This window comes from Lepidochelys olivacea (genome assembly GCF_965140295.1).
Source record: "Lepidochelys olivacea isolate rLepOli2 genome assembly, chromosome: 27".
Taxonomy (NCBI): Eukaryota; Metazoa; Chordata; order Testudines; family Cheloniidae; genus Lepidochelys; species Lepidochelys olivacea.
In genome coordinates, this window is record NC_140437.1 from 12,112,463 (window position 1) to 12,134,449 (window position 21,987).

The 21,987-nt window shown below is 59.5% G+C and overlaps 1 protein-coding gene across 1 annotated transcript in view; it reads right to left on the bottom strand.

Moving 5' to 3' along the window:
- Positions 1-21,987, bottom strand: part of ITGA3 (integrin subunit alpha 3) — a 41,891-nt gene that overhangs the window by 11,086 nt on the left and 8,818 nt on the right. Inside the window, exons 2-11 of the mRNA XM_084615871.1 lie at positions 11,486-11,613; positions 10,780-10,862; positions 6,661-6,904; positions 5,962-6,045; positions 4,655-4,859; positions 3,877-4,070; positions 3,005-3,093; positions 2,479-2,615; positions 1,531-1,617; positions 1,233-1,300 (exon numbers count right to left, since the gene is read on the bottom strand). Of these exons, the coding sequence (XP_084471997.1) occupies positions 1,233-1,300; positions 1,531-1,617; positions 2,479-2,615; positions 3,005-3,093; positions 3,877-4,070; positions 4,655-4,859; positions 5,962-6,045; positions 6,661-6,904; positions 10,780-10,862; positions 11,486-11,613 (1,319 nt within the window). The remainder of the gene's footprint in view (positions 1-1,232; positions 1,301-1,530; positions 1,618-2,478; positions 2,616-3,004; positions 3,094-3,876; positions 4,071-4,654; positions 4,860-5,961; positions 6,046-6,660; positions 6,905-10,779; positions 10,863-11,485; positions 11,614-21,987) is intronic.

The following is a 21,987-nucleotide window of genomic DNA, read 5'->3' on the forward strand; positions in this document are numbered from 1 at the left end:
ACACACCAGTGTGTGCACCATTACAAGTGCACGTGCACCCCCCCATCGCGCACACACACACACACCAGTGTGTGCACCATTACAAGTGCACGTGCACCCCCCATCGCACACACACACACCAGTGCGTGCACCATTACAAGTGCACGTGCACCCCCCATCGCACACACACACACCAGTGCGTGCACCATTCCAAGTGCACGTGCACCCCCCCATCGCACACGCACACGCACACACCAGTGCGTGCACCATTCCAAGTGCACATGCACCCCCCCATTGCACACGCACACGCACACACCAGTGCGTGCACCATTCCAAGTGCACGTGCATCCCCCCATCGCACACGCACACACCAGTGCGTGCACCATTACAAGCGCACGTGCACCCCCCATCGCACACGCACACACCAGTGCGTGCACCATTACAAGCGCACATGCACCCCCCCATCGCACACGCACACACCAGTGCGTGCACCATTACAAGTGCACGTGCACCCCCCATCACACATGCACACACCAGTGTGTGCACCATTACAAGTGCACCCCCCATCGCACACACACACACCAGTGCGTGCACCATTACAAGCGCACGTGCACCCCCCATCGCACACGCACACACCAGTGCGTGCACCATTACAAGCGCACGTGCACCCCCCCATCGCACACGCACACACCAGTGCGTGCACCATTACAAGTGCACGTGCACCCCCCATCGCACACGCACACACCAGTGCGTGCACCATTACAAGCACACGTGCGCACCGGTGCACACGCACCCACACCCATTACTCAGGCACGCAAACGTGCACCTGTACCACTGAACACACACACCCCCGTACCCACGTGCAAACACACTCACCGTTGCACACACACACACCACGGCATGACCTGCACATGTGCACACACATATACACCACTGCACGCATCCACACGCTAGTGCTCCTGTGCGAACACACCCGCCATTGCATGCAAGGGAGACGCCCACTGCTGCTGCAACCCCCCCCCCCGTTTCTACAGTTCAGTGGTGCTGGGGCAGCCCCCTGGATCCTGGGAACCCCTCCCCCAATCGCCTTTTCCCCCTGCATCTTGCTGTCCCACCACACCATTGCACACGCACACCATTGCTCACACTGGGCGTGTGCACACCCGCTGGTCACTTTGCAGCACATTTGCTTCTCACTCAGGTGTGTGTGGCCACGTACGCCCACCCACCCCCTCCCGCCCCAGCCCACTCACTGATTTGCTCCTTGTACGTGGGGTCCCCAGCACTCTGGTTGTAGGAGAAGCAGATCTGCACCTGGATGCTGCGGGGGCGAGAGAGGAGGCCGGGGTCAGCGACAGCAGGATGGGGCAGGATCCCAGACACGTCCCATTCGCTCTGGCCTCAGACACAGAGCCCACACGGCTGCTACGGGAACAGGGACCACAGGGCTCTTCCTTGCCCACGCAGAGCTAGCCCCATGAGCCCGGGGGCGCTATTCAGGGGCCCTGCCACCCGGGGGGGCACGGATGACAATTTTGGGGGGACCCTTACCAGGAGTGTGGGGTGCACTTGGCCGGGTCCACCAGGCTGGGGCTCACCGTGAAGGTTTTGTTCAAGATGTTGATCACAGGTCGAGCTCTGGGCAGGCAGAGAAAGGGAAGAGATCAGCCGAGCTTCCCTCCCACCAGGAACCGCCGCCAGCTCTGCCCACCAGCGCCAGGAGCTGCCCGACGCCACCCTGCTCTGCAGCAGCCCAGTGCTCCCACCTCCCAGCAGGGGGTGGGCTTTGGGGGGCACAGTGGAGGGTTTTGGGTGGCGGTGAGGGCAGTCTCTGTCCCATATAGAGGCTGGGATTCTCCTCTCTCATCACACCATTCATGGCTCCTTCTCAGCGCAAGGCCCCTCCGCGGCTCAGGGGACCCAAAATCTTGGGGTTCAGGGCTAGAGGGCTCAGGGAGCTGGCAGAGGGATATTGAGCCTTTCCCCTGCTTTCAATGCACCCCAAGACAGGAGTGGCTGAAAGAGGCCCGCTGTCTGGTCAGGGGGCCTGGGTGACATGAGCGCGGAGGGATTTGGGGCACCAGCCCTGTCCTTGTTCGGACTGATGGTTGGCAAAGGGCTCAATGGGCCATGGAGGCGAACGCCCCACTGGCGCCTGTAGGGGGCAGTTGTGCAATACCCTGAGTCTCCCTCTTTCGCCACCCCCAGACCCCTTCAATCCCACCCCATACCTACACCTGCTTCTGACTCCTGTTCAAGCGGAGCAGCTGGTGCCTCTACTGAAGGTCCCAGGTTCAATCCCCACTGAAGCCACCAGAGCCCCCTCCCACCCCACACACACTACACCCCATGCTGAGCCCCACACAATCCCCCTGTACTTGTGGGTCCAGAGACCAGCCTCAGAACAGCACCTGCCCCTAAGAAGCCACCCCCGGCCTACCCCTGCAGGGGAAAGGTTGCCCTGGCAGCATGCCCTGTCCCAACCCCAAACCCCCTTACCTGAGCAGAGCTATCTGCTCTGACAAGCTCCCCACTAGCAGATCCGGGTAGGAATTTCCGTCTACGTCCAGCCCCCCACTCAGGGAGTACCCGAAGGTCTGGATGCCGGACGGGCCCAGCTCTGCCCCGCTGATCACCTGCGGGGCAGGGGATGGGGGAGGAAAGGGAGTCACCCGTGGCCGCTCCAGGTCCACCACCACCCCGCGCCCCCGGGCCAGCAGTTCAGTGGGGTTTGGGGCAGGACCCTGGGGACATCCTGGGAATCCCAACTGCCTTTGCCCCATCCCACCACCCTTCTAGGACCATCCCATCCCACAGCCATCATCCACCCACAGATTAGGGAGGGGAGCATTCTCCAGCCTGTTCCTGATGCTAAAGCTTCCCTGGCGGGGGAGTGGGGAGAGACTGTGCCAGGTGGGGCCACCCCACAGCTCTCTCCCTGGCCAGAACTTGGCTCTGCCCAATGGAATTCGCCCTTTGCAAAGCGCCCCCTAAGGGGGACATGGGGTGCGCAAGGTGCCTTTACCTGCCGGGGCTCGGCCACCAGCCCCCCTGAGCTGCTGTGGTAGATGTAAACCTTGCCAGGGCCCTCAAAGGGAGCCCCAATGGCGATATCTGTGGGGAGAGGCAAAGGGTCACACAAGCTCCACCAGAGACCCCAGCTCCTCCAGCCCCACAGAAGCCACCTCCAGCACCTCACTAAATCCCCACCACTCATGAGCCACCCCAAAGGCACCCCATTCCCTCAACCCCACAGACCACCCTGAGCTCCCCAACCCCCACACCAGCCCCAGTGCCACCCCATACCTCCACACCACCCCCTGAATCCCCGAACCACCCCAAGCCACCCATACCCCCCAAACCCCACACCTGCCCCAGTGCCACCCCATACCCCCCAACCCCATACAACCTCATACCCTGACTAAACCCTATGCCACTCCCAGAGCCCCCCAATGCCACTGCACACCCAGACTAACCCCCACGCACACCAGAGCCCCCTGATCCCACCCCAGAGCTAACCCATACCTCCACACCACCCTGAGCAACCCATACCCACAAACTCCACACCACCTCCTGAATCCCCCAAACCCCACACTACCCTGAGCCAGCCCATAGCTCCCAAGCCCCACACCATCCTGAGCTCCCCCATACCCACACAACCCCCACACACACCAGAGTCCTTTAATCCCACCCCAGAGCCTTCTCATACCCCCAGCGCATCCCCAAACCCCACCGCACCCCAAACCCTGCAACCACCCTCGCACCACACCCTCCCAGCTACCTCTTCCAAGAGCCACCCTTATACCTCCCTGGCCCCATGGCACTCTAGTGCCCCGCGGACACTGAGTGAGATCTCCCATCACAAGCCCCCCGAGTGGGAGGGGAAGCCCCACGCACCCTGGAAGCCGTCCTGGTTGACATCCCCGATGCTGGCCACAGCAAAGCCGAAGGCTGAGTTGCTGGGTCCCTTCAGAACCAGGCTGGACCAGTTCTGGAAGCGGCCGGCCTCATTCATGTACACGTAGACGGCGCCGCCCACCTCTTGCTTCCTCTCAAAGTAGTATGGCGCCCCAATCACCAGGTCCTGCCACCTGCCAGCGGGGACAGGAAGGGCGGGGTCAGGGCCAAGGGGCAACAGCAGGGCCAGGGGCCAAGGACGACTATGATGGTGGATCAGACCTGGTCAGTGCTCTGGAGACCTCCCCGCCCCAAAGAGATGGGCTATGGAGATCCCCCACCAAAGCTACAGGCTTCAGACACACCCCCTCAAAGCTATGGGCCATGGAGATCCCACAAAGCTCTGGGCCCCCCTCAAAGCTGTGGGCTATGGAGATCTCCCAAAGCTATGGGCCCCCCTCGAAGCTATGGAGATCTCCCCAAAGCTATGGGGATCCCTCTCCTCAAAGCTATGGAGCCCCCCCAACTCCAAACTCTGGGCCCCCATTGAAGCTATGGGCTATGGAGATCCCCCGAGCTATTGGCTACAGAGACCCCCTCAAAGCTATGGGGGCCCCCCAAGCTATGGGCTGTGGAGACACCCTCAACGCTATGGAGCCCCCTCAAAGCTATGGAGATCCTGGGTCTCCCTGTGGAGTCACCAACCCATGCAGGTCTCCGTCACGCAGAGGAGCCCCTCTCCTCAGGCCGCTCCCACTCGCGGGGCTGCAGAGCTCACCCATCATTATCGAGGTCCGCCAGGGCGATGGCGCTCCCGAAGTAGGAGCCCACCTGCTCCCCAGGCAGCACCAGGCTCTTCTCCAGGGTGTTGCGGGTGTCCGTCAGCAGGTACACGGCGCCCGCGTGCTGGTGGCGGGGAGCTCCAGTGACAAGGGTCACCTGGCTCTGGTGCAGGACGGCGCTGGCGGCTTGGACCGTGTAGCCTGGAGCAGGGTGGGGATAGGCGTCAGGCCTTGGGAGCTGCAGGGCCCCTCGCTGGGAGGGGCGGGGGGGGGATCACAACCTGGGGGGATCCAGTGCAGTGGGGATCCCAGGCAAAGCACAGCTGGGACGGACCCTAGCTAGCAGCTACGGACAGCTGCATTGCCCAGAGTGTGAGTCTTTGCATGGACAAAGAACTGGTGCCAACCCTGGTCCCAACCCTGAATGGACCCATTGGGGGGGACAGGGCTGTGTGGGCCAAAGCACCAAAGCCCACGGGAGTCTTAAACAGGCTTTAGACCCGCCAGACTGATCCCCTGGCAAGCTGATGCCCTCTCTGTACCACCAGTGCACTTGTAGGCTGCCTAGTGGCAGGACAAGCTGCCCCCCTAGCCCTGACCTAGAGGGACCCACCCTCGGCATGAGCTGTCTCTGGTCCAGGCAGCCCTTGGCCTCCCTGCTGAGGCTGACAGCCAAGGGGACAATTAGCAGCAGTGGGTTTGGCGTGGAGGATGCTGGGAAGTGGACCGAGGCCCAGCAAGCTCATGGCACGTAGGCTGCAAAGGCCCCCACAAAAGACACCGTCGCCAGCATCCTCCTGGCCCGGGGGAGATTTCACTGCCAGCCCCAGAGGGTCAGGGAAGCGTCTGGGCTTTAAAGGTGCTTCCCTGTTCCAGTTCCCATTTCAGCATGTGACTGTGGGGAAAGGGGCATCAGAGCGGGATTCCCTCTGGCTCCCAGCCCGCTAACTGCAATGGGTGAAGCACCCCGCTAGGCTGGACCTGAGTGGCATGACTCCGATGCCGGGAGCACCTGGGCTTGCCAGCAGGAAGGCCAGGCCCACCGCGCTGCATCGGAACTCCCTCGCAGGAACAATGAGGAAACCAGACAGCCAGTTTACACCTGGGGAAACTGAGGCACAGAGCGGCTGTCTGACTTGCCCAGGGGTCCTATAGGGAGACAGTGGCAGAGCTGGGACTAAAACCCAGGTCTCTTGAGGCCCTGTGCCCTTCTCTATCCCCACCCCCCACGTTGTTACATGGGGAGGGCAAGGGGGTGGGGGGAGGGGGGGAGGACGTCCCTTCCAGACACAGCGGAAGGTACCTATGTAGATGTTGCCGTTGTCATGGTTGGGGTAGGAGAAGTCGACCAGGTCCCAGCTATCTCGCTGCAGAACGTAGTTCGTCCCTGCAGCCGGGGAGGGAAACATGAAACAGTTCAAGCCAGAGGCAGGTGGCAGCAGACACAGGAATCTCTGCCCATCCCCATCCCCAGCTGCTTCCTGGCCTGTGCTACCTCCCTGGCACAGTCCCTGCCCCTTTCCCTCCCCACCAGCCCTCCGCCCCTGGCAGAGCCACTCAATACTCGTGGTGTCGCTGGCTGAGCATCCCTCGGGCAGTTGCAGCCACATCAAGGGTACGTCTACACTGCGCTAAAAACCCTGCGGCCCCGAGTCTCAGCCTGGATCAGCTAGGTTGGCCTCGGGCTGCGGGAACCTGCAGCGTAGACCTTTGGGCTCAGGCTGGAGCCAGGGCTCTGGGACCGAGCCAGGCCTCTGGGACCCTCCCCACTTGCGGGGTCTCCAAGCCCAGGCTCCAGCCCAAGTCCACACACCAACACTGCAATTTTACAGCCCCACGGTCCGAGTCAGTTGATCCGGGCCAGCTGCGGCCGTGCCGTGGGCCTTTCTCGCGGTGTAGACGTACCCAGAGAGGCCGCGTCGGTCCAGGCAGATGGGCTGGGGGAAGGGCAGTGCCGGGGTGAGGGGGCGGGAGACCCAAAGCAGCCGGCGGCAGCACGGACCTTGCCAGTTGTAGGCGCCCGGGGCCCCGAAGTAGACAGTGTTGGCGGTGAAGCCGCCGCTGGTGCCCATCTGGCACATGCCAGTCTCTTCGGTGTTGGAGTTGCACATCTCATTGTGGTAGGTCTGCCAGTCGTCAGCCAGCTCCAGCTGCAGGTCATTGCCGCGGACATAGCACTTCCCCACCATGCGCTGCTGGTCTTCGTTGCCAGACAACAGGACCCTAGTGTATCGGTGAGCGCAGGCCTGGGGAGCCAGGAGCAACCGGGGTGAGTACTAAGCACGCTGCTGTCTGGGGCTCGCGGGGCACTGGGGCTACTGCCTAGGGGTTGGTATCCTGGGTCAGCCCAATGGGCCAGAGCTAGCCACCTCCAGCGACACTAGTCCGTATTCCCAGATATCCCACCTCCTACCCAGAGCAGGGGAGAGCAGAAGTCCATATACCGCGGTATCCCAGTCCTGCCACTCCTGCTCAGAGCAGCAGTCCGTATGCCCCCATACCCCACCTCCTGCCACTCCAGATCAGACCAAGGTCAATCTTCTCCAGTTCCCCACCTCTTGCCCTACTGGATTGGAGCAGTTGTCCATCCTCTGCTGTGTCATACTTTGTCCTGTACCAGATCAAACCAACAGCACGGCAAACCTGATACCCACCTCCAATCAAACCATAGCTCGGGCCCACCTATTCCAGCATCCTGCCTCCTGCCCCCAGAAATCAGACCAACAGCTCCTCCTGTCTCCTGCCATATCTAATCAGACCCGTGAGTCAAGGCCACCATCTCTTCAAGCCAGAAGAAGGCCTAAACCCTCATGAGACTCTGCAATGCTGTACCCTGGCATAAGGTGGGATCCCTTCCTGATCCCAGCTGGCAACCAGCATGAGCCCTGGCGCCCGGCAATCACCAGGCCCTTGGAATTAATTTATTACTATTATTTGTATTCCCACAGTCCCAGCCACGGACCCGACCGTGCCAGGTCTGCAGCAGAACAAAAAGTGTAACTGCATACGCTATCCTCATTTCAGCCCAATGCATGCCGGGTAGAAACAAAAGCTGCATTACCCTTCTTCCCCTCTCTGGTGGGCTGAGAAGGGGAAGCACGCGTACGCCATGCTAACCCAGCGTGGCCCTTTGGGCTCAAACAGTGCCGGCTCATCCATTTAGATTCCCAGGTTCGAGCCCCGCACCCAGCCAGACGAAGGCATAGAAATCATAGGACCGGAAGGGACCTCGAGAGGTCTTCTCGTCCCGTCCCCTGCGCTCAAGGCAGACTAAGCTAAACACTGTTACACAGAGGGAGAGATCCAGCCAGAACCAGCAACGCTGGCAGTCTCTAGCAATCGTACTTACATAACCCTATTAGTGCGTTATCTGAGCACCTTTGGTCTATTTATCCTTGTGAGGTAGGGCAGCGAAAAACAGAGGAGGACCTCAGAGGCTAAGCGATTTGCCCAAGGTCACACAAACAGTCTGTGGCAGAGAAGGGACATGACCTCTGGTCTCCCAAGCCCTAACCACTGGCCAGCCTTCCTTTCCTCTCCTCTCCCACCTCATGAGATTGTTCCCTGGCCGTAGCCCCCTAGGAGCCAATGGGGTTGGTTGTGGGACATTCTGGGTGGAACGGTCTGCTGTTCACTCAGCGCCAGTAGTCGCAGACATCCCCGTTCCGCCCCTCGGGGACCTGCCCTCCCAATCACAGCTGTGGAGATATAGCTCCTGTTACCCAAAGTGCCGTCTTGCCTTTCGGCTAATTTAATTGAGGCCTTTTGAACCAATTTGAGGATTGGCAGATGAGGGGGAAGATAGAAACTGCAGCTCCACGAGCCAGGCAAAGATCTGCCTTGTGAGATGCCAGGGGCAAGGACAGGGGTGTTTGCATGCAAGCTGGGGTGCTCAGTGCATATAGCCCCCGATATCCTACTCCTCCCACTCCAGGTCAGAGCAGCAGTCCACATAGCCCGAGAGCCCACTGCTTAGAAGCAGTGCCAGTGGATGCATGCGTATCGGAGCATGCATGTACAAGGGGGGATGGGTTGGATGCCAGTGGGCACGGCATAGGTGTGAATGCCCATGCAAAAGATCGGGGTACGTGCGTACCTAGGCATGCTCACATGTGTGCAGGGAAGCATGGGTGGGCATTGGCTGGGTAGTTGCGAGGATGGCAGCCGCGGCAGGAAAGCCAAGGACGGAAGGACCATGCAGTCTGAACAACACTGAACATAATTAGTTCCATTTTACAGATGGGCGAACTGAGGCAAGTGATTTGACCATAGTCAAGATCAGGGCAGGAATAGAACCCAGGAGTCCTGATGCACTCCACTGCAGGGGCCTGATTCCCCACCGTCTGTGCACCATGTCTTGCCAGTTACACACCTGCTGGGGGGAAAGGGGGGTTGGCACGGAGCCTGCGGGTGAAGCCGACACTCCGCTCTCTCTGCTCTGGGTCAGATCCCTCCTGGGGCTCAGTCACCTTCAGGGGAGCGCACGGAGTTACGCCAGGGGTGAACATGGCCCGCTATGGATACGGCACAGACATCAGGCACCAAGGCCGTGACACCAGCCGCAAATGTGCTTTAAAGAAGGCAGATGGGTCTGGAACTAGAATCCCTGGGGAAAGGGGGGACAGAGGCGGTAGGGGGAAGCTTCCGGCAAATGGAGTAGGGGCAGAGGAATAGGAGGAGTCGGGGGAGCCCCCACAATATTTCCATTGCGGGGTCGCTAGCCTCCCCTGACCTCCGCCAGGTCTGCCCCCCATTCCTGAGCCTCTGAATTGGGGTTTCGGACAGAGAGCGCGAGCTCAGGAGCAGCCTGGGACCCCTGCCAGCAAAGGGATCGGAGAGAGAGCGAATGATCCATAGCCCATCACCGAGGTAACTGGGCCCTTTAGGCATCTATGGGCTGATTCTCCATCGCCCCGCGCCTCAGACGTTAACTACACAGGGCAGAGCGGGTGTCAAACGTTACCACGGAGCAGACGGTGAACCATCTGCGTGGTATAAACAACGGGGCAACGGACGGCCAGACTCACAGATTCCCGCAGAGCCCAGTTATCACTGGGATGGGCCATGGACCTCCCAGAGACCAAGCAGAGAGAACTCTGCAGCCAGCCACTCAGCAGAACTGCAAACGGGAACGGTTAAGCCCTGCTCCGCTCTGAATCCCCCAGGGGCTGCCTTCCCCTTTTAGTTCTGGATTGTTTCACGTTCTTTCCCACGCGGCCTCAGCCAGAGGCCAACGGGCTGAGCAGCTGGCATCGAGGCTGTTGCCGGGGTTTGGTTTCCTCCAGGCTGCCATTGCAAGCTGGAAACCGGACCCTCGCTCGGCGAAAGCCCAGGGAAAAGGAACGGATGGGAGCGAAGCCGACGAGACGGTGAGGAAGGGGTGGCACAGAGAGAGGGAGGCAGTTGCATGGTTTCAAGCCCTAGAGAGAGGTATACCTCTGCAACTAACAGGCACTTGCCTTCTCCTTTAATGCAGAGGGGCTGTCCACAGAGCCTACAGATCCCAGCATGCAATGCTCCAAGCAGCAGGCCCTCCGCAGCAAGCTGGCGCATTGCATGCTGGGACTTGTAGTCTCCCCAGGCCGCACCTCTCTACCAAGTGTAATTGCAGCTGCAACCTGCTCCATTACATTGCTCTTCTGCAGCCCCTCCTCCTCCATTCATTAATTCACCCTCATATTCCCCCACCCTGTGGGGGCAGTCAGTATCGTCAGTCTCATTTTACAGATGGGCAAACTGAGGCAAGTGATTTGACCATAGTCAAGATCAGGGCAGGAATGGAACCTAGGAGTCCTGATGCACAGGGGTCTGATTCCCCACCGCCATGCACCAGGTCCTGCCAGTTACACACCTGAGCAAAGTGCCACCAGCGAGTGACCTGGGGGCATTTCCCACCCACTTTGCCTGGGCATGAAGCCTGACACAGAGGCCGGCAGTGGAGAAGCAGGCCTGGTGTCCCCAGCTCTAAACACTAGGCCATGCTCCCTTCCCTCGTTTTGTATTTGCTTTGCACTGGTGTAAATGCTGTGCAAGGCACGTGCAATGGTGAATCGTGTCCTAGGTGCGACGCTCAGGCTCCCCCACCAAAGCCCCTCAAGGTATCCCAGCGGGCCACACTCACCAGCACTCTCCCCGAGGGCTGTCTCTGGCTAGCGATGGTCACCCCCAGCCACATGTCCTCAATGATGTTCTTCCGTGGTTCACCTGGGCACATGGAGCAGAGAAGACAATGACGCACGAGCAGTTACGGCATGAGAATGTGTATCCCCTCTCCCGCTCATGTGCCTGTCCTCAAATAATGCAATCGGGACATGGATCCCTCCAGCAAAAGACCCTCCCGGGCAGGGCTGGAGTCCCCCAGCCCTCTGCAGCATGTCATTGCCATGAGTGAGTCACCACAGAAGAGCATGGGACAGTGCACAGGGAAAGCCCAGGACTGGGAAAACATGGGGCTGCCTGCCCAGGAGAGCATGCTACCGTGGGGCAGGGCTGGGGGAACAGACAGAGCTTGGGGTGGAGAAGGGAACAGGTACGCAGTGAGAAAGGAGTTGTTCTCTCCTCCCTTTCGGAAGCCCTGCCCTGGACAGCCCGTTATCCAGCTTGGGTTCAGCTCTTAAATGGTTAACTTCCTTGCTGCACCCCGTGGCTCCCCCGTCTGCCAGCGGAGAGAGGACAGAATGGGGTCAGGCGTCTGAAGACAGCACATCCCCGGAGGGGGAGCATCACCCAAGACGGGTGGTATTTAACCCCCACCTCCCGAGTTGCTAGGCTGGCTGGGGGTGGGTTGCCCTGGGTGGGGCGAAGGGGGCTGAGAAGTGCTGGCATACTCTTCTCCTCGATGTCCACTCGCTTGCAGTCGTTCGTGGAGACACTCAGTGGGCAGGAATACATGGCCCCCGTCCGCGTGGCGTTCTCCGTCCCAGCTGCCACGTCCTGGGGCGCTCCCGCCAGCAGCCTGCCAAAGACACAAGGGAGCAAAGGAGCTCAGAGGCCTGGGAATCATAACCCTAGTGCTTTGCACCCTCCCTAGAGCAACCTTCCCCCCTGGGATCGCACAGTGCTGTGCAAGTGTTAAATCCTTCCTTGCAACGCCCCCCACACCCCACTACACACACAGAGGCAGCAAAAAGAGAATCAACTTCACTCAGCAGCAAAATGCAGCCACCTCTGGGGTGGAACGTGGCTGCTGCTTAACAGCACACAGCAATGTACCATAACGGGCAAGAAGCTTACAGGGGGCCTCGGACCCCCGTTGTTATTGTTACAGTAGTGCCTGAAGGCCCTGAGATTGGGCTAGGGATGTACGAACACCTAGCTAGAGACAAGCCTGGAGGGAACACGGCTGCTCACCAGCAGGAGAGCTGTTTGTCACAAGGCCGTGCTGGCCGTGGTGGCAGCAGGCAGACTGCAGTCTCTGCACGCAGGCCCCAAAGCAATCCACACCAAAGCCCGCACTGGCCTTTCCCCAGGGACCAGCATACCAGGAGCTAATCCTGAATGCAGCCTGCCGGGGGAAAGGGCAGCCGGAGCTGCATCGGGCCAGCCAGCCTGTCAACAGCTCATCTCTGTGTCAGTCAGACCGTCTGTCACCGAGTGCTCGTCCCCCGAGCCCCATTGCCCCACTGTCAGTCCGACTGTCCGTCATCGAGGGCCCGTTCCCCGAACCTCATCGCCAGTCAGACTGTACGTCACCGAGGGCTTGTTCCTTGACCACACTGCTCTAGTGTCAGACTATCATCCAGGGCTTGTCCCCCAAAACCCATTGCTCTAGCATCAGTCGGACTGTCTGTCACCGAGCGCTGAGATTACTATTACACTCTAGATCTGTTTACATAATTTCACTCGTTCCCTGTTTCGGTGGGAGCAGCAGCAGGAAGCTCTATTGCCATGGATAGGTATTATTTACGTGTGCGCGCGTAGGGGTGGGGTGCCAAAGAGCCCATCTCAATATTAATTCACTGCAGTTAACATCTCCCTTCCTGCTTCCTGCCGGCTGCGCGCCTTGCCTGCTACCGCTCACGGAGAGTCAGCCAGGTCGCACCGGAGAGTACTTCAGACGGCCCCGAGATGTCTTCATACAGGACAGGGAGCTACGCCCCAAAACGTCAACCTTCCTCGCACCCTCCTCCTCCTCCTCAAGGAACAGATCAGGGCAAGCGTTTCCTAACAGCTACACTTCCCAGGTGATGCAGGAATGGGGCCCCACTAGGGGAGGCAGCTGGGTGTCACCATGACAAAATTATCTCCCCCCACCACTCAATGTCTCCCCGTTAGGAGGCTGCGTATGATTGAGAGGGACGAGGCATCAGGGAGGGAAGAAGCCGAGATTTGGTCCCATCTGGATTCCTGGGCCCCCCAGAGGAGTTCATTGCCCCTCTGCTGTGCGAGGTGGAAGGTGGCATCCATCCACCAGAAGCCAAAGCACACATCCCATCCCACCGGGCACCCCCTAAAGGAGTCGGTGGAATAGCCCCGGGCTGGACAACGAGGGTTTGTACAGACAGGCGCTCTCAGCCCTCCCTGGATCCATTTCTCCACCGCTCTCTCTAAGCTGGCTCTAAACCCCGATGCAGACCAGTGTGCGGGAACAGGATGAGACCCAAGGTCCAGCTAACCCAGTAGCCCATCTCTGACCGTGGCCAGTATCAGAGGAAGGTGCAAGATCCACAGAGTCGGCAGCTGTGGGGTAATATCTGCCCCACAAGAAGGTCTCATCCTGACCTCTGACAGAGATCAGCTGAAGCCCCCTAGCCCCACAGTTAAGATCTCTTCCAAACTTTCTGTTGTCGGCCTCCGCTGCACACAGTGGCGAGGCAGATGAGGCAGGTTAGGTGGCTGGTTTTACAGTCACTTCTCGGGAGGCAGATTTCCACTTTAAACAGCAAATCACTGCTTAAGTGTTTAGGTCCAGTACTGGATTTACAATGGCACCAGCGGCCCCATGGAGCCGGGCCCATGCTCAGAAGGGGGCCCCAGCCTGCTCTCCTTGCCCTGTGCCCTGAGACCCTGCCAGCCCACTGGATTCCCCTGCCCCACCATTTGCTCCTCTCGGCCTGCCCGCTGGCCAGCCGAGGGCTCCTCTCCACCCCCCCTGGCCCCACCCCCCAGCTTCTCTCTGCCCCCTGGCTGGACCCCAGGGCACCTCCGGCTCCGGGCTGTCTCTCCTTCCCACCACCTGTGGGGCCCCACCTGTCTCCCCGGAGCTGAGCCACCTGGGACTGGAGCAGAAGCCTGGCCAGTCTCAGCAGTCAGGGGCAGGGGGACAGTGTGGGGGGCTTGGCTGGGCCCCTCCAGGCAAGTGGGTCCTGAGGGAGCCCGGCCAGGGCAGACCCTCGTGCCAGACACAGTTGCCTCCCAGCCGGGCCAGTAAGTGCAGCCAGGAGGCAGGGAGTGGGTAGTCTGGGGGTGGGGGGTGCTGGGCTGTAAGGGGGCAGGGAGGATCTGGGTATGCTGGGGCACTAGGGAGTGGGGGATTTGTGGGGGGTGCTGGGCAGAGCAAGTCCAGGGGGGGCTCTGGCCATAGGGAGTCAGGAGGGTGCTGGGCTGGGCGGCTGTGTGGCATGCCACAGGCCCACCCCCCACAGGAAGGGGCACGTTGGCAGCACAGGGCCGGGCAGGACACTGTGCATCTGGCAAAAAAGTAGCGTCCTCGTACTAGGCTGGGCGGAGCGGGGCCGCTCCTGCCATATCATGCCCCTGGCCAGCCCCTGGCTCCAGGGACTGATCTCCCCGCGCCCTGCGCCATTGCTCCCATGGGGGCCCACCAATATATTTGGCGCCGGGCCCACAAAAGGTTAATCTGGCCCTGTTTAGGGCAGGGTGAGACCGCACTGTGGTGAAATTTATGCCCCCCCACCCCAATATTCAACCGTTTCAGCTGCGGCTTTCTTTACATTCTTGCGCAGAAGTAGGCTCCTTCCGCAGCTCGGCTCTCCAGAGGTTCCAGCAACTTTCCACCAACTTGGAGGAAGGTGGGAAGACCACACAGCCCGGCCTGGAAGCTGGATGGAGATCAAAAGCCTATGCCAAGAAACCCAGGGTGGTTTGGCTTCTGCAGAATCTCACTCTGGGTTTGCAAGCCCAAAACCAAGTGGGAATTAGATCCGACTCCCATCTTCTCCGGTCCAGCCAAGACCAGGGGAATTTCTCTCTCTCTGTCCAGTTAACTCCACATCAGTAAGTATCTGAGCATCTCCCGAACCCAGATGGATTGATCCTCACAGCCCCCTTTGCAAGGTAGGGAAATATTACTAGACCTGCACAGAGATGGGGAAACTGAGGCACAGAGCGATTAAGTGACTTGCCTTCGGTCTCATCGAGAGTCTGTGGCAGAATCTGGAGTAGAACCCATGTCTCGCCCATTGCCCGCCTGTCACAGCACGCTCATCTACTCCAATCCCAGGGCACGGATGGCAGCCTGGGGGTGGGGGGAGGGTAGTTATTGAAATTCTACCTGTCTGTCTAAGGTATTTAGATGGGTCCCGCTGCCATATCATCTGCACCTCACAATCGCCACTGTACGTACCCTCATGACACTCCAGGGAGGCTGGGCACCACGGTTATTGTTTTACAGGTGAGAACCAAGGCCCAGGGAGGCTAACAGAAGTTAAGGGCTGAAATACCTTTGAGGATCTGGGCCCAAGGCTGTAATGGAACAGGAATCTGGGTCTCCCAAGTCCTAGGCTAGGGCCCACTGGCCCATCCTCGCTCTCTGGTCAGTTATATTTGCACGGGTGCCGGCGACGTACGGCATTTAATATCCTAGATGTGTGTGTGTGTGTCTTTCAATTACACCCTGGCTATGTACCACATGTGCTGCCTGGTGTCGATTTGTTTCTCTTTACCACACAGCTGCCAAACAAGAGACAGACGGAGAAAGGGTTGATAATAGCTGCTGGTGGGGGAGGGAGGGAGAGGAACCCGTTTCCAGCTGAGATGCAGAGTCAAGGGGGCTAGGAGATACTGGGACGGCTTGCACTGCAGCGGAGAAGGGTCTCAGACCCGCCCTGCTGGAGCAACGGGAAAGAAGCCAGAGGGATTAAGTGACTTGTCCAAGGTCCCACAGGGAGGCTGTGGCAGAGCCTGGAATAGACACCCCCCCCCACACACAGACACACACATATCTGCGGTATGAATTTAAACCTTCCCAGAGCACCGGGACTGCGAGGGTGGAAAGCAGCCAAGCCGAGTTAGCTCTGAGTCAGAGCTGGCTGCCTGAGATGGAAGAGGTGAGCCCTTCCCCCGCTCACCCACCTGCCGTTCCCTTTCCTGGGCGAGTCCCGGCAGGTCCATGGTGCATATGGGGCTGCGGACTCGCCAGAAGGCACAGGCAGATAGCAGCGGCCTGCTTATCGAGTGACTCAGGTGCCCACGGCTCAGGAGGGGAAATATTTTCCTGACAAGTCACTCCACTTCCAGCTTCACTCACACAGGATGCCAGGGTCAGAGGGGAGTGAGTCAGCTTCCCTGTGCCAGGGCCTCATGCCAACGGGGAGTGCAAAGGCAAGGGGCGGGGGCATCCAGGGGCAACGGAGTCTTTTCAAATCAGCAGCAGAGAGCCATTTAAGGAAGGTGCCCAGGACCCCAGCTGCAGGGGAAATTGACAATCATGGGGGAGCGGCCAGTTCCGAGTCCAGAATGAATTCGTCCCAAGATGCACCAGGGCAGATCTTGCTTTATTTTCCCCAAGCTGGGTACTTTAGCACAATATTTGGTACCTGCGCCTGGGAAGGGTCTGTCGGAGCGCTGAGGTGGCCTCCCCAAGAGAGCGAGGTATTGTAGGAGGGATTCGGGACGGGCCTGAATCACCCACCCCTGCCAAAGGTGAATTTCAGATCCCAAACTCAACTTTGCAAGCTCAGGCAGAGCAGGGTGATTCCGAATCAACGGCCAGGAGGCAGGCCCACGAACGCGGACCCTGCCACCGGACAGCAGCAGGCAAGCTGGGTTCTCCACAGAGATCAGCCCTCCTGGCAGGACAAGTCCATATGCCCGATGCTCTTGGCAGTTACAGGAAACATGCTGCCATTCAGGGCGAGGAGCTCTAGCCCCAGCTACAAAGGGTTAAACGACCCATCACTTCCCCAGCAGATTCATGTCCCACATAGGTAGCGACTGCTGACTCCTCCCGTCTGATGGCTCTTGGGTGATAGGAGTTTGGGGGTTCTCAGTCCAACCCATGCTGGGCCAGTGCCCACATGCACATGCCTCCCCGCCACTGCAGCTGGGATTAATTGCTCCCGGGGAGTCAGGCCCAGGGGAGAGGGCTGAATGGGCTGGGAAACTGAGCCCCGCGTCTTGTCCCTGTGGGTTGGGATGAGACATGCTGGTGAAACAAGGGTTGAGGACAGATTTCCCCGAGACAGACCGAGAAACAACTCAGGTGCAAAAGGCAAACAGCTGCAGAGAACGGCTACTAGGGCCATCGAAGGAACGGAGAACCAGCCTTACAAGAGGAGACTTAAGGAGCTTGGCATAACAACACACAGGCTGAGAGGGATCTGATCGCTCTCTATAAATACATCAGAGGGATAAACACCAGGGCGGGAGAGGAGTTATTTAAGTTAAGGACCACGGCTGGCACAAGAACAAATGGATACAAACGGGCCATCAATAAGTTTAGGCTTAAAATTAGACCAAGGTTTCTGAGCATCAGAGGAGTGAAGTTCTGGAACAGCCTTTCAAGGGGAGCAGTGGGGGCAAAAAAAAAAACAAACAAACAAACAAAAAAACCCTAATTTGTTTCAAGATGGAGCTTGATAAGTTTATGGAGGGGACGGTGTACAAAAGTTGCCTACAATGGTATACAGCCCATCCATGACTGCTAGTAGCCAATGTGCCATCACTGGCCATTGGAGATACTAGACGGGGAAGGTTCTGAGTTACTACCGCCAATTCTTCCCCGGGTGTCTGGCTGGTGGGTCTCGCCCACGTGCTCAGGGTCTAACTGATCGCCCTATTTCAGATCGGGACGGAATTTTCCCCCAGGTCAGATTGGCAGAGACCCTGGGGAGGTTTCGCCTTCTTCTGTGGCATGGGGCCCAGGTCACCTGCTGGTTTGAACCAGAGTAACGGGAAGTCTCTCGGTCATGATTTGAGGAGGTCAGCAACCCAGCCTACCGCAGGATTGAGCGGGTGAGGGGCTACGGCCTGCAACGTGCAAGGGTCAGACTAGATGACGACGATGCGCCCTGCTGGCCTTCAAGTCTCTGAGTGGTCTGTGTTTGCGCCCCAGGGCGGCATCCGCAGTGAACCCGCGAACGCCAGACCCCTTGTCCTTGGTGCGTGGAGCACAGGGGAGAGGGCTGGAAGGAGCCACAGCCAGGGCTTCCTGCCCACTGCGGCCAGGGCCGAAACCAAAGGGAGCCCTCTCGGAGCTGAGAGCGGCCCGGGCACCAGCGCCGTGACCTTGACGCAGGGAGGGGCCCTGCGGGTAAGTGGTTTCTGGCATGCCCAGGAAGGAAGCCCTGGCTGCTGGACGGCGGTGGGACCGCAGCGCTCAGGGATCGCACAGTCAGATTCTGTCACGCGCCCCCAGCCGGGGCTTGGCCCATCTCAAGGCATCCGGGGAAGCTCCCGGCAGGAGGAGCCCATCCCATCACAGAAATCAGACTCCCCTTCCCTGTCTGGAGGCTCAGCCCAGGCCAGGTGGGCCCAGAAGTGCACTGCCTCTTTCTCTACCTATCAACCCCCGAGCAGATTCTCTCTGCCTCTTCTCCGCCCCTCTCCACAGGAATCAGTGCCAGGCTGGCCAGGACCCTGGGGGGAGGTTGGGAGGGGTTTGCGGGAAGGGGGCTGCAGTCATGGAAGAGCAGGCCGGGGGAGCGGCTCTGCCAAAGGGCAAGTGGCCTGGTGCAGGGCAAACAGGACCAAGCAGCCAGGAGGTGCCTGGGCCAAAGTACCTGGGCCAGGGGCCCACGCAGAGCCTTCATCGCCCGAGGGAAGCCATCCCACGTGCCAGCTGCCCCCCAGAGCGGGAGAAGCGGGTTGAGTGGGAACCAGCCTGCAGGAGTCAGGGGGTCCCTCCTGCGCAGCAAGAAGAAAACCCGGCTCCAAGGCAACTGCTCGGCAGAGCCGGGCTGAAAAAGCTGCCCTGTGCCAGCTAAGCCAAGAGCGAGCTGTTCAAATAAAGCCCTGGAGCCGGACCAAGCCCTTGGCACGGAGAGAGGAGCTGGGCCGAAGCCTCACCCCAGCAGTCAGTAGTTAACAGCACATCGGCTTGCAGATCGGCCCCACATCCGCTGGGCAAGAGGTGCCACCCACCCCCTTCCTGGGGCGAGATGGGAAGTGGCAGCCGGGGAGGCGAGAGGGCAGTTTGTCCATCTCCAGCTACTTCCAGACCAGGATCGCCTTTGCCACCATTAAGGAATTCAGCTTCACACACACCCCTCCTTTGTGGGAGTTAAGTCATTATTATCCCCATTTTACGGAAAGGGAAACTGAGGCACAGAGAGGGGAAAGGACTCACCCAAGGTCACACAACCAGTCAGTGGCGGAGCTGGGACTAGAACCCAGGGTCCTGGAGTCCCCTGCTTTAACCACTAGACAACGGCCCCTCCCAGAGCCAATAGCAGAACCCAAGAGTGCAGGGTCCTAGTTACCTGCTCTAACCACTAGCCCCACGTCGGGGCATCGAGGACACGAACATCATCACCACAAGCAGATGGCGGGGCATTTGTCAGCAGAAGGAGCCGCGGGGCCTAGAGAGCAGCGGCCGTGATGTCAGAGGGGATGGGCGCCATCCACGCAGGAACTTGTGGGCACACGTCTGGCAGGGCAAGATAAAGCAAATCCCTTCCTCCTAGGGCTCTTCCACCCGCACCCGGCAAAGGACAATAACAACTCCAAACAGGGAATGGGGGCGTGCACATCCCTCAGGCAGCTGAGAGACCAAGAAGGAGGTGGTGTAGGATCCCGGGGGGAGCACAGAAGGGGGGGGCTTTCCAGAGCAGGGACTAGATCCCCTAGGAAAGTGGAGTCGAGAGACAATGCCAATCAAGCCCAAATGCACGTGTATTGCTTCCCGTCCCCAGGAGAAGGTGGCAAGGGTGGAGTTCGGGGATGAGATGGGCTGCAGAAACAGGGATTAAACTAATCCTCAACAGAAAGCAACTGAAGGAGCAAGGATGGTCCAGTGGTTAGAGCACTAGCCTGGGACTCAGGAGGTCTGGCATCAATTCCTGGCTCTGCCACAGCCACCCAGTTTGACCTTGGGCAAGTTACTCAGTCTCTCTGTCCTCAGCTCCCATCTGTGACATGGGGGGGATGATACCAGCTTTGCCCTGCCCCACAAAGTGGGCTGGGGGATAAATACGTGAAAACTGGATGGTTTGATGGAGGCCCTAGAATATTGCAGAATAGGGTGACCAGGGGTCCCAATTGTATAGGGACAGCCCTGATATTTGGGGCTTTGTCTTATATGGGTGCCTATTACTCCCCACCCCCCTGATTTTTCACACTTGCTGTCTGGTCCCCCTACTTCAGAAGAGCCTCTTCATCTTCCCGCAGAGGAAGACAAAACTGAATGCACGTGGATTGCCTCCCAGCCCCAGGAGCAGGGGGCCAGGGTGGAGCTGGGGGTGTCCAGCCGTGAAGCAAGGCAAAGGTAACCTAGGCAGCAGGGTGATCTGGGACCGCTACTGACTCATTGTTTCCTTGTGCTCCTTGATCTGGTTTCAGCCATCTCTGGCGCTGGATCCTTGGGGCAGGGGCTGGCTTTTTGTACAGCGCCTAACACAGCGGGGGCCTGGCCGAGGACGGAGGCTCCCACATAAGCCTCAAAAGGTCACAGAGAACAAATTCTTCTCCTGCAGAAGGGGTGGGGGGGGGTGGCTAGTGAGGAGGAATCTCCAGGTTGCGCAAAGGCAGGGACTGACTTCCCCTGGTATCCCGAAGTGGGTGGTCCTGGCTCGGCAGAGAGAGGGTTGGGGGGGGGGGGGCAGGGAATCTAGCACTAAAGCTGCGTGAATCCTGGCGTGGAGCGAGCGCATTCCTCCCCGCTGCAGGGCGATCATTCACTCTTCTCCCCATTATAAACACATCCCCTGGCCGCAACCACCTGATCCTTGCCACTGCCGCACGGCCTTCAGGAGAGAGAACTATCCCCTTGCTGCTCCGAGGCCGGCTTCCCTGCCTGCTAGGCCACCTGCTGCCGCAGAGCTGCAGCCCAGACGCCGGACAAGGGGCTGAGCCCCGTACGGCACATCGACGCTCACCAGCGCTGGGAGGAAGGGGAGGTTTGCTCAGCCAAACTAGCAACCTCCACAGAGCACTCTGAGGGTGGATGTGGGCAGTACGCCCCCACTTCCCCTTTCAGCACCGCTTCTAGCCTCAGGCTTCCCCCTGCCAAGGGAGGCCTGGAGATGCTCTTCCCCTCTGGTCCCGGTGAGGCCGTTCTGGGAAAAATCCAGCCGCCTTTCCTTAGGACAGGTGGTTAAAGCTTTGTCCTCCCACCCGCCCCAACCCCAGACGTTTGTAGGTCTCCTTCCAGGAATGCGGAAGCCTCAGCTGCAGAGTGGGGGTGCAGAGGAAGTGGACGGCAGGGAAATGTAAGCAGATGACAAGCCCTGATGTAGGGGAGAGCCCCCTTCAACCTCTGGGCCCCAAGTTCAGAGTTAGGGGTTTCGTTTGATTTCTTCCAAGCAGAAGACTATGAGCCAGGAGAGCTGGGCTCTGTTCCTGGCTGTGGGAGGGGAGTGGGATCTAGTGGCTAGAGCAGTGGGGACAGAAGCCAGGACGCCTGGGTTCTATTCCTGGCTCTGGAGGTGCGGGACCAATTGAAGAGTTTGGACCCATATCCAATCATTCCAAAAAGCCTCCGATACTTGGGGCGGGGAGGGGGACGAAAGTTTGTTTCAGTTAGGGTCACCCCCACCGTTCTGGATCCCTGCTCCCCAGGAATTAAAAGACCACCTAAAGCGGGCAGGATTCCTGCATGAGCTGCTTTCCCAGGGCGGGTGACGCAGCTCGGAATCCCTCCAGCACCGAGGGACATCAGGGCAGACAAAGCTGGTGGCTTTGTCAGGGTAAACACAGATCCCTCAGGCAGGGGATAATCCTCCTGGAGGAAGGCGCCCATTCGGGGAGGCTGCAGAAGGATTCACTGGCCAGGGGAGAAGGGGGGTTGCCCACACCCTGAAGCAGGCAGGGCTGCAGCATACTGGAAGCGGGGAAGGGAGCAGGCAAGAATGCAAGGTCGCCCCCACCCCCCCACTGCCCTGGATCCAGTGTTGGCTGGTACGGCAGGGACCGGTGGTGACTCCCCCACAGGCCCTGGCTGGGGGAGGGGAGCAAGGTGGGGAGGGGAGCAAGGTGGGGAGGGGATGCAGGC